The 12,588-nt window shown below is 34.4% G+C and overlaps 1 protein-coding gene across 6 annotated transcripts in view; it reads right to left on the bottom strand.

The window, feature by feature from the left end:
- The window catches only part of LOC134533710 (uncharacterized), a 45,526-nt gene that overhangs the window by 26,523 nt on the left and 6,415 nt on the right, over window positions 1–12,588 (bottom strand). For all 6 annotated transcript variants that reach the window (XM_063371285.1, XM_063371288.1, XM_063371282.1 and 3 more), the window contains exons 2-4: window positions 12,430–12,587; window positions 8,803–8,969; window positions 2,472–2,670 (exon numbers count right to left, since the gene is read on the bottom strand). In XM_063371285.1, coding sequence (XP_063227355.1) covers window positions 2,472–2,670; window positions 8,803–8,969; window positions 12,430–12,540 — 477 coding nt within the window. In that variant the 5' untranslated portion in view covers window positions 12,541–12,587. The remainder of the gene's footprint in view (window positions 1–2,471; window positions 2,671–8,802; window positions 8,970–12,429; window position 12,588) is intronic.

The following is a 12,588-nucleotide window of genomic DNA, read 5'->3' as shown; positions in this document are numbered from 1 at the left end:
TCCTATGTGTTGTTCCGTCACTAATATTTTCAACAGATAAAGTTGCACAAGTGGCAATAATTACAAACACTTGCTAACATTTTACAGCCATTATACAACCGTATTTACTTGCAGAAGGGTTGCCCCTTCATATGGGTCGCACCCTTAATTTTGGGCAAAAAAATCTAACATTTTGGATCACACCATATAACTGTCTCCAGTAGAATAAAAGTGAAGTCTTTCTGATCTGTGTCTCAGCTTATTGCCGCGTAAGAAACACGGCACTGATGTCTTTGGTCTTTCCCCTCTTCATTCTTTATGGCCCTTCCTCCCCTCTCCTCCTTCAACCTAGCACTATCTAACAAAAAATACAAAGGAAAAATGTTTTCCTGTCTCACCCTCTCCCCCTCATCAATTTATTTTTTTTTACCCATCACCTTCCCCAAAAGAGAAAAGATCGCAGGCTATTTCCTTGGTAATCTTTTATGTCAAGTTTCTTCGACAAAAACAAGCATGCCCTTTACGGCAGTTACGTAATGAATGAAATGTTCCAGTACAAAGCGTAGGAAATCTCGCACAAAAACAATGTTTGGACACAGTTGGGTCACAAAAACCTGTTCAGATAGAGACGTGATGATTGAGTACAGTGCCAGTTCACGGACATTTACAACATTGAGAAAGGGAGGGAGAACCACTGATGCATGGCCACACTCACTCACTTACTCACTCACACACATGCACACACTCCCCTCCCCTATCTGTCAAGCTGGTTTATTTTCAGATTCTCCCGCTTGCAGAGCGCCAGCACGGCAGCAGACTGCCACGTAACTAAACAGCACCTAGGCGGCAAATGTAGCTTAACGGCACAGTTCATGATGCCTTACACGCACTGCTGAGATATTTTAATTAAACAAATTTTTATTTACTCGTGACATACTTATTAAAAACCAACACATGCTAGTTATTTAAGCACATAGTCAATCACAACAGTGCAATGTTAATTTTTTTTATATCCAAAATGGAAAATTCACTTAATGGTCGCAGTACATTTTACTAAACAAAAAATCGGCATAAAATCTGCGACCCATATGCGGGTAAATACGGTAATAGACCGCACATTCTGTTGCCTTTATTGTTCCATGAGATCTAATTCTAACCCCTATTTTAAGAGCTATCATATGTCTGCAATTTTTATTGCCTATTGCATGAATATTGCATTGGAGCAGCATGTGATTCCAGCTTTATGCAAGAACACAGCAGGTTTGTGTATGTATGTAGTATTAAGAAACTGGCCATTTTTATTTACTTACTTAGCTTTACGTTTCATGGACAGTAAAGCGACATATTTAGAGTGGGAGAAAATCGACAACACGCTAGAGAAGAATCAGGGAAGAAGTCGACAATGACCTATAATATGGACCTGTACCAGGATATTCCTGGTGTGATTAGGAAAACAAATAAACATCACATCAGGTTTATTCATTCAAAAACACTCATCTACAAGACGGCATGTGGCTGCGTATGGAAAGCCAATAAACTCATGTTTTGGAAGGCCTGGGTGCAAATCTCAGTGAGGACATCCTGATTTAGATTTTCCGTGATTTCCGGAAACCACTTCAGAATATATCTGGTTTAGTTCCTCACTACACAACATGGCATGGTTCTTCACTTATAGCCCCTTTTTGAGTTGTGTGTTTCCATCCCCAATGACTTCCCATTTGATTTATAAAAATAAATTAATATGTACTATCATAAAAAAATATATCATTAATACATTTAAATAGTAATTTAACTAACCAGTGAAACTAAATAAATTTAAAAGATAAAATTAATGAATTGACTAAACTAATAATTACATTAAATAAAATTATGTATTTTGAAAAATATTTAATTAAATATTTAAAAATTAAAAATGGGGGCTTTTACTCATGTACATGTGTTAGAAGTTATACTTACTTGGCGTAATTATAAAACTAACTTTAATTTTCCATGAAAATAATTAATAGAAATAAAATAATAAAAGGACTGCAGTGATATTATAAATACAGTTGATAAGCTTAAATTCAATCAAATTAAAATTTTTATTAAATCCAAAATATCCAATATAAGTAATATATAAAGATAAATTTTAATTAATACTGAAAATCAATAAATATGCTGAATGTGTATTCTAATCTATTAATTTTAGTTATTTATAATATAATAATGTAATAATTATTAATGTAAATAAATTATACATACGGGAACATAACCTCACTTGCATAAATATACTTGAAAAGTTTTAAAACAATATTTCTATCACTAATATTCAAAATAATTCTATTTTTTTTAATGAAATGGACCAGTATTAAATATCAATAACTAAATCAGAATATTTAAAAGTACATACATAATTTTATTGTATGAAGCTTTTATTTATTATGTGAAAAATTCACTCCCATCATTTTTTTCTTGACACACCTAAAGAAGTGTTAAAAAATGAAACAAGAGACCTGCAAGAATGTCTCCCTGATGTTCAGCAGCTCCTGGTCCAGCTTCTGGCGGTCGGGGCTGACGTAGGCGATGCACAGGGGTCGGACGAACCCCCGCGCCTTCACGTCACTCAGGGACGTGTAGTGGGCATACACGTGGAGTCCCGGGAGGACGTCCGACTGCAGGACCTGGGCGTCCTCGCACAGCTTGAACTGGCCACTGCAAGCACCCGCACCCCCCCCCCTCAGCTCTCATCCTGATGTAAGACTGCTCTTCCGCGGTGCTGAGGTCAGTCCACGTGACCCTAACACACTGCATTCAGCGAAGGGACTCACAAGTGCTGTTTCAACACAGCAACCGCTGCTTGGACTGAGAGCAACACTTCCAAGTTTGCCCAATATAGTGTGTTTATTAATTTAAGGTAGATATTACTGTAGCTGTAACCAAAATGAAACCTCATATCTTATATCTTTAAATGAGCAATTCTTGTATGTGTGGTGTGTGTGTATATGTATATGTGTATGCATATGTGTGTGTGTGTGTATATATCTGAATCTCGGAAATGGCTCCAACATTTTTCATGAAATTTAGTATGCAGGTAGTTTCGGGGGCGATAAATCTATCTAGCTAGGATTTATTTTTGGAAAATGTCATTTTATCCATGTTTTCAAAAATCAACTCTATCGATAATCAACTTAAACATAAATGACTCTTCCTGACATCTATTGGTGAGTAATAATACAATTTTTTTTTTAAATTGGGAGCAACTAACTGCTTTAACGACACAACAACACTAAAGCTACTCCAGTAGATGGCATTGTTAAGCAACACTAAGCCAATGAGTGTTTGGTTTGAGGTTAGACCAAGAAAATCAAATGTTTACTTATATAATTTGTGTCTTTTTAACTCATGTGTTCACTTAAAAATGCCTAAACGATCTTTGAAAAAAATGCTTATAAATAATCTAACTTCACGAAGCCGCAACTTGTCTCAAGAACACCTTGAAGAACATCGTCATCAAACTGGTCAGGTTTCTCAAACTTCACACAGTGAAGACTAGAGCCAAGATTATATGGTTTTATGCGAAATCGCGAATTTTCACGCGAAATTCATCCCAAACCGCGAAAAATGCGAAATGTTTTCTAACCACAAATAAACACCTCAATATTGATTTAAATCGTTAACTACCGACTATTGGTTGATTGACAAAAATTCCGTATCTGTTTGTAGAAGAAATGGTCGTCATCCAACTGCAGTGTGGTGGTTATTTAATGCGTTAATTATTCATCTTAAAAAATTACAAGATATCACAAAAATTGACGATTTCACAAACAAAAAAAGATCGTTATCGGAGTTAGGTTAGAGTTTTTAAACGCATCTAGCCACTAGAGATCACGCAATATTAACAACTGACGATCGTAAACTTAAAATTATCAAGTTAACAAACACAACAACGTGAAAAATCTCAGCGCCTTGTTTGCTGTATCCTTTGAAAAATACACGTGAAAAAAAACTGCATTCATTAAATAAATACGTATGAAAATAAAATAAAAGCGAACATTGATATTTAATGATCACTTAATATTTAATGAAATTTCACTGTAACGCAATTTTGTGTGCTTGTTGAATAAGCAGTTTACCGTGAAGCCTTCATTTTCATTTCACACTTCACAGGCGAGAGTGCCAAAATCGTAACATAATCGAAGTTTTCCGATCGCTAATGAAAAAGCACCATATTGCAAGGATTTATTTATTTTACGGTCATTAAATATTTTAAATAACGCTTACCTACCCAACCCTCCCGGAAAATAAATAAAAACATTTATTTCACTGACCTGACATAACCTAACCTTTTACTTCGGGTTGAGTATATGGCTCTCTCGCCTGTAAAAAGTAGGCTTCCCGCGGTTTATTTTTTCGCTAAAACTTCAGTAAATACTAGTTTTTGGTACCTCCGGGCTTTGTTTACAAATGACGTGCATAAATGAAAGCTAAATTTCTTAATCATGCCGAAAAATAAAGCTACTGCGGCATCACGTGCTGACGAGTTTAAGAATGAGGGATTATATGTCAGTGACGGAAAAATACTTTTCTGTAAATATTGTAATTGCCGTTTGGAGCATGAACGTAAGGACACGGTAAACAAGCACATAATTAGCGACAAACATGTAAAAGCTAAACGATCCCCATGCACTTTGAAACGACAGCTTTCTATCCCAGAAGCAGGAGTGGCGCAAATATGCGCAAAAAAACAAAAGGAAGATTTTGTTCTCGAAACTGTTGAAGCCTTTGTAGCTGCAGGTATTCCTCTTGAGAAACTTGACAACAGCAAGCTGACTGCATGGATGCAGAAGCATGTAAGTGGTGCTGGTGATCTTCCAACAGCGGATTGGATGAGGAAAAAGTACATTCCCCTACTTAGAGAGAAAAAAGAAGTGGAAATCAAGCAGCAGCTCTTGGGGCAAGATGTGGTCATACTCGCAGATGAAACCACTGACAAGAGTAATAATTGTGTTTTCAACATCTTGTTTAAAATTCTGAAACCAGGTGCTGAACAAGATGTTATCTTAGGGGCTTCTTGTGTCCTTGATGCAGCAAATGCTGTTTGTTGTTCTCGGGCAGTGATTGATGTATGCTACAAATATGAAGTCAAGGAAGAAAACATAATTGTGTATGTTACAGATAGTGCCAGGTACATGACAAAATCTGCTGGTACCCTTGAAGGTGTATTTGGTGACCGCATGTACCACATACAATGTTGGGCCCATAAAGTAAACAAAATGAAAGCGGATTATCCTGAATTTGCAGCTGCTGCTTTAAAGTTAATATGGATACCTGCAACGAATGTGGACTCAGAAAGATCTTTTTCTAAGTATTCTGTAGTTGTAAGTGACAGAAGAAGATCTCTAAAACCAGAGAATGCTGAACTGCTGACAATGGTGGCTTTTTCCTGAGCTTAATTATATGTATTGCATTTATAGAACAAAAGTTTAACTGTAGTTTCTATTTTAATTAATTTAGACTCTCTCCTGAACTCAGGAACAGTACTTAGGTAGCTGCATAAGAATACTAAATATTTTAGTTGTTAATTTTTTATGTACTCTCAACATAGTATTGTTTAATGTGCATATTTTAAGTCTCTAACCACGAATTATTGAAGCATTTGATCAAGGCAGCTCTGCTAGGTGTGTACATGTTATTACATGTGTTTTAATTTTTTATGACGATAAAGACGAAATCCACAATTCTTAATGACGAAAAGTCCTTTTTCATAACACCATAAAATCTTGGCTCTAGTGAAGACTCATTTCAAGAAAACCTTCATGAAAATAATCAGGATTCCGTTCATCCCACACGTGCTGCTAAAGTAAGATGCTTGCAAAACTTGACTAACATTATACGAGCAGAAAGGTCTTATGATTTAGATGTTTCACGAGAGCGTGTGTCACAGCGTGTGGCCGCTGAAAAAAATATTATTCATATTTCATCATTTCATCAGTACGTAATTCGTATTTAAATATAATTTCTGAAAAACACAATTTATCAACAAAAAAAATACCGAGCAAAGCTCGGTCATCCAGGTACTATAATATAATAATAGGATATAACTTGCTAACTTGCAGAGCCACAAACAATAAAACAATTTGATTTTTATTCTGACTCTTACAGAGATTAAATTTTTACCTGACAAAGGAAGGTTCTGAGTCAGGGCTCACTGATTTGGCTTAAACTATGCGAGTAGAAGCAGGTAGGTGTCCCTTTCAACGTCCTAAAATATCTCGCCTGAAAGGCCCCTAGGAACCAAAAAAAAGCTCTTTAAAATTTTTAAGTAGATTTTGAGGGTTAGTGTTCATGAATTTTTAAGTCAGCGGCATGGCACAGTGGTCAAGCACATTCATTGTCTGACATTCTGCCGGCTGGGCTCCGGTTCAATACCCACTGCTATGTTTTTTTCTACATTTCATGTTTTTTTTTGTTCCTTGCAATATTCAACTATTAATTACAGAATTTAAATACATTTAAACAGTTAAATTACATAATTGGGTTAGATTTTCAATAAAAGAAACATTTACGAAAATTCTAGCAATTGATCAACTACGCTGCTTTTTATTCATTATCAGACTAAAATTACATTTTTTAGTGTGATAATCATCAAACAAACATTTAAAAAATAAATATTGTTCACACCATGCACGTTTTATGAAAGCATTTAAAAAGGAAGAAAAAAACATTTTCCACAATATGATTCAATGGAAAACATTCTACTTCATACAAGTAAACCAAGCATACTGAATCATTGGGGGAGAAAAGAGGAACACTGAATTGAAGATACACGATTGAATGTATTTTAATTGCATCTTCTCTTGACGATAATCCAAACTGATGTAGCAATTCAGTGGCACTTTGTAGTCATTTTATTACATTTTTGACTTGGTGATAGAAATATACATCAAGGGTTGAACAAGACGAGTACATTTGGGGTGGAATGACCTTCATAGTACACGTTACTTCTCTTTGCTCATTTATGAACGTCTCATCATTAGAGACAAGATTACATGATGAATTGCAATAAAACCGAAATAACATCAAAAAGCATATCAATACACCATATTATATAACATCAAAAAGCATGTTAATATACCACAAAGCACAGAAATCCAGTTAAAATAATGAAACTAATCAGCATTTTCAATCAAAACTTAACTAATGACAAATACGTATTCTTTTAAATATTACATTTTCAATGAAAGTGATTTATTTCGCATAAAGTTTTTACCACATTTTATGCAAAAACAATTGTAACATTTTACTTCTTTTTAATCTCTAAACTTTTGTTAGCCACTCATTTTTACATTATGACATTAGTACATTTTTCAAACAAAAATATTTAACAAATTTATTTTATTTGTTCCAAATAGTTATATATGCTTATTACAAATCATTATTTTGTAAATGTGCATCATGTATCAATCAAAATGACACTGTAGTATCATGGAACATTTAAGTGTCATCATTGTTCAGTAATATGCTAACTTTTGTAATAAAAAGATTTCATAAAAAATAAAACCAATAACACAGAAATCTCCTGTTTTAAAAACAAAATTGGCATGAAAATAAAACCATAAAGGGGATTTGAAACAGCTGCCAGAGCCGTATACTCAGAACGAACGAAAGATAATAAAGAAAAAAGGATCAAATGGGGATATAACAACAACAAAATGTTGCGAAACGTTACTATTGAGGAACTAAAGTTAAATAACAAACCATGCTCTACAGTAAATATAATTCAAAAGTGTTTCATTTAAAACAATTCATTATAAGTATATTAAATAACTAAATTATGCTAAACTTTACTAAATTGGATACATTAATTTTAAACATATACATTTAACTGTTTGAATACATTTAAATTCTGTAATTAATAGTTTAAAATTGCAAGAAATAAAAAAATTAAAATAAAAACGGTACCATTGGGTATCGTACCCAAGCCAGTGGATTGCCAGACAATGCGTTTGACTACTGTGCCACGCTGCTGACTTGAAAATTCATGAACATTGTCCCTCAAACTCCACTTTAAAATCTTTGTAGAGCTTTTTCTCGCTTCTGTGGGCACACTCAGGTGAGATATTTTAGGGCATTGAAAGGGGCACCTCATCTACCTGCTTCTACTCACACAGTTTAAGCAAATCTGTGAGCCCCGACTCTGACCCTCTCCTTGTGAGAAAAAACTGTAAGCAGTGTAAAAAAAATTAAGAGGAGTTGGAATAAATTTTTTAAGGTAAAATGTATTGCTAAAGACTGAATTCCACATCAATGTTAAGATATGAAAACAGCAATCATGGTATTTAAGGAAAAACATGTAATTGCATTACCAGTAAAATATACTTTATGATTAATTTTAACTTACAATTTGTTACATTTCAGGAAATGCAATTCTTTCTTGTAATTAATTCACTTGGAAGTAATTGTTGCTGTGTCAGATGTATTTTCTTTCAATTTAATTTTCTAGAATTTAATTCATGATTTTTTTTTAAGGTTAAACAATAATTTAACTTTAAAATGATTAAGATAATAATCAACTAACTGATTTAATAGCTGCAGGAGTGATTATTAAATACAATATACTGTGATGCATAATTTTTTTTATTGCCTGTCTCTTTGTCGAAGAGTAAACAGTGGTTGCTGAATAATAGTTCATCTATGGGAAAATTGTTTTTTTTATTATTAATAATAATTTCAGAATTTTTTTTATCATACAACACAGCTATTAAGGCAAACAAAATGATACATAAGTTGCCTCTTTCAACAAAATGTGACATAGCTACAAAAATAAAAAATAAAGTAACTGACCCTGTGTTGCCCTGATAGTCCAGCGACATGATGTTCATGATGAGGGAGTTGATGTTGACGTTGTTCTCGATGTACGCGGGGATCGTGATCAGCGGAATCGGGCCGGTGATCTCGGAGAACTCTGAGAAGACGATAAAGTCTTCCTGGGTGCTGCACCAGCAAGCCGCCTGGAACAGACACTGCACTGTTTCCAGCTCGACTCGGCCGCCAGCGAACTACACTTGCGACTACGCATGGCCCAGCGTAGCACGCAACAGTGAAACAATTCCAAAGTGATGACAATAGATGGATTGGTTCCGAGGCTGGTTTCAGAACCCCTACCATCACCGTGAGCAGGGAGGGGGGGGGAGGGCTGCCTGCCCCAGGCACCATGTTAGAAGGGGCACAGGATAGGCCAACAAATTTTTTATTGGACCTTGAATATGTAGAGCATTTAGGTAATACAACAGTATAAGTAAGTTTAGATTCTATACTTTGTCAAATTATTTTTCAATACGGTTAAACCTCGTTTATCCGGACTAACTGGGACCAATCGAAAATCTGTTAAATTAGGGTAATGAGCAAAATAAAATTCTTAAATAAGCAGATCTAAAATTTATTATGATAAATAGCTAAGTTCTGTAAGAAAAATACAAAGCACACATGTCCTATATTGTTTACAAGACATTGTAAAATTATAAAAAATAACTTTTCACATAATTTCTAAACAAAGAATTTGTCCACTTTCCTCTGTTTCAAACATGTATGGTGTTTAAATGAAGCATGGTCACACAAACGTTTCATCGTTCATAGCTCAGCTGAAGCCGTGTCGGACTGATGCTCCCAGTATGCCATGATGTTTGTAAGCCGGTGGACTTCATTAAACTCAACAAAATGCATTTTATCACCATATTTCTACAATCTATGCAGTAACTGTTCATTGAATCAAACTAAAAAGTGAATATTTGGCATACTTACAGTAATGACTTTGTTAACGTAGTTAAAAAAATTTGTGTGAACATTAAATAAAATGTCTGCAAATCTTATCTAGATTACCTCAAGATCCAGATTATCTGGAGATCCGGATAAATGACGCTTTACTGTACCCCAATTTAACAATGTAACACAGTTAAAACAGTGTTTTCTTATATTTGGCATTTTCATGGAACCTTGAACAGTATATTTATTTATTTATTTTTTAATTATTTGACAATAATTGTGACATGCACAACAATACCCCTTAAAGAGATTTCTAAGGTGTTACACAATGGATACAAAGAAAAGTAATAACAATGAATAACAGTAACAACACCAAATAAGAAGACAATCAAGAACACAAAGGACAAAAACAAAAAATGGACATGGGACACAAATAGACAATTAAACAATCAAACACCACAGGAAATGTTAAAAAATGAAAAAAAATACATTTATACATTTTATAATATATAAGTGGGTTCATTAGATCGATAAAGTGTATACTATTCATTGGAAATAATAAGATTTATTGTAACAAGTCACAATCGAGCCCGGCTAAGATGACAACTGTTCCTCGCATAAACAAAACACTTGAAAACTACCTCAACGAATGTCGCAGGGGTGTAAAATTTTATTTGTAACTTAAATAGCTTGAAACTGTTGATGGTAAATATTAAATAAAGTCTGAAATGTATTTCGACTCAGATTTTAAGATTTTTTTTAAATCACAATTTTATAGACGTTTGAATTATAAATAATTAACTTCCGTCCCTTTTTAATATACTACATAATTCTGAGATTCCCCAGTTCAGGTGAACATCTGTCTCTCTCTTACACAGGAAGCGATAAATTACCGTCTAACATTTTGGCGCTGCTGTGTCTTTTTTTTCACAGCACTGTCTTACGTTCTAGATACGTTTCAACCACACAAGTATCATGTACGTAAAATTATCATTATAAAGAGAACACGTAACTGAAATAAAACCTTCAAATTCACTTTTACATAAACAGTAACCCAGCCAACCAAGTGAAAGCCAGTAAAATTATAGTAAAGGAACTTTTATGAATATAATCACTAAATATCAAAAATACTCATAATAATTACTAAAAGTTATGACTTTCAAGTATTAACTAGGTCACTATGACCTTGAAACTATACAATCAGCCTGATTTCTTCTGAATGATAAAATATATTTTATTTATTGAACATAGGTATACTTGCAAAAGCTGGGGAGGACAGGGTCTTTCAACGTTACAATGGTTATTTTAGTAAACTAAAAATAGCTATTGTTATTTCTAAATAGGTTAAGGAAACAAATGCGAAAAATTCCTGACCGACTTGGAGTTGAACCAGGCACCTTTGGCCCACAAACCTGGAGTCATGACTACTGGAACGAACTGGTGCTCTCAATTTTTAAGAAGCACGAAAATAATAAAAAAAATTAATTAATTAAATATTTAGAAAGAGGAATTTATTGAAGATATGCTATCACTTTGAATGCAAAAATAGAAAATAATCTAAGTCTGGTTACAAAAACCTAAGAGAAAAAACATTCAAGTACATGTGGTATAGAGCTTAATTATGAACAACGCACTGGCTACTATATATTACCCAAATAATAGATTGAGCAATATGTAGAGCTAAAAACTATTACAAGAGAATCTTTTTAGGAAATGCATAATACTTTTAAGACAGATCTGGAAATACGCTGTAATAAACATAACAATGATGATCATAATGGGACCAGCTTTGTTATGATGTATACCAGGTCTCACACTGATGTTTTTTTCAAGAAAGGTATTAAGGAAAATATATCTATCTATAAATTGATTTTTAGATAATTCAATTCAAAATCACAGCATAGATATTTCACCACACAATAGGAAACCTAGTCAAAATAATATTAGTATACATACACATACTGCATTCATGCTAATCTAAGCCATTTAGTTTTATGAACTCAACTTCTGATAGAGAATCTCAAGTCATAACTAAATACAATTTAATTAAAACACTGAGTAGAGTGCAATCAATAATGTTAGCATCAAACTACATAAAAAAATTCTGTCTTCATATTTTATTTAAAGTGAAGAGCCCTTGACATTCGTTAATATATTTATGTGCGTTATAATATAATTGACAGTAATTGCAAATATGTATGCAGGGTGGCTGGTAAACCTGTAATAAAATATTTCCTGAATTTTTTTTCCCATTTTGGAAAAACATTTACCTGACCACAGATTATTTAATTGCCAATAACCATCAAAAATTCTAATTCCAAATCATGACTCATAGGCAACCTGCACTTTTCAATTGCAACAGGCAACTTTAAATTATTTTATCACACTACTGTCAATGTGCATGGGCGAAGTACTCGTTCAGGCACTTATGCGCACAGAGGAATGGGAGGAAAATGTTTTGTAACACTTGGTTATAGGTTACAAAGGGGGAAGAAAGGATGTGTGCATGGAAATAAAAATAAGTCTCTGCTTGTCTGCTATATTATTTTTACATTAACCACGTCGTTAAAAAATTCCCTGACTATCTAGGAAACGCCCAGAATTGTTCCTGTTGCTAGCCACGCTGTAATGTGATTGATTCAGTAGCACAACCAAGTGATGTTGGTGATACAGAAGGTAGCGAAAGGGACACGCGGTCCGTCGCCTCACCTCCGGATCAATGGGGGGCCGGGACTTGACGCAGGACGTGAAGGTCGGGGCCTCGTCCTGGGCGAAGGCCTTGTAGCTGTGGCCCGCGGCGTCGCCGCACATCGCGGCCATCGCAGTCCCTCCCCCCCGCCGGGCAGACTGTCCTCCACGGCTGCCAGC

The sequence above is a fragment of the Bacillus rossius genome, chromosome 7, assembly GCF_032445375.1.
Source record: "Bacillus rossius redtenbacheri isolate Brsri chromosome 7, Brsri_v3, whole genome shotgun sequence".
Lineage (NCBI taxonomy): Eukaryota > Metazoa > Arthropoda > Insecta > Phasmatodea > Bacillidae > Bacillus > Bacillus rossius.
Note: the sequence above shows the minus strand (reverse complement) of the source record. Positions and strands in the feature narration are given on the sequence as shown.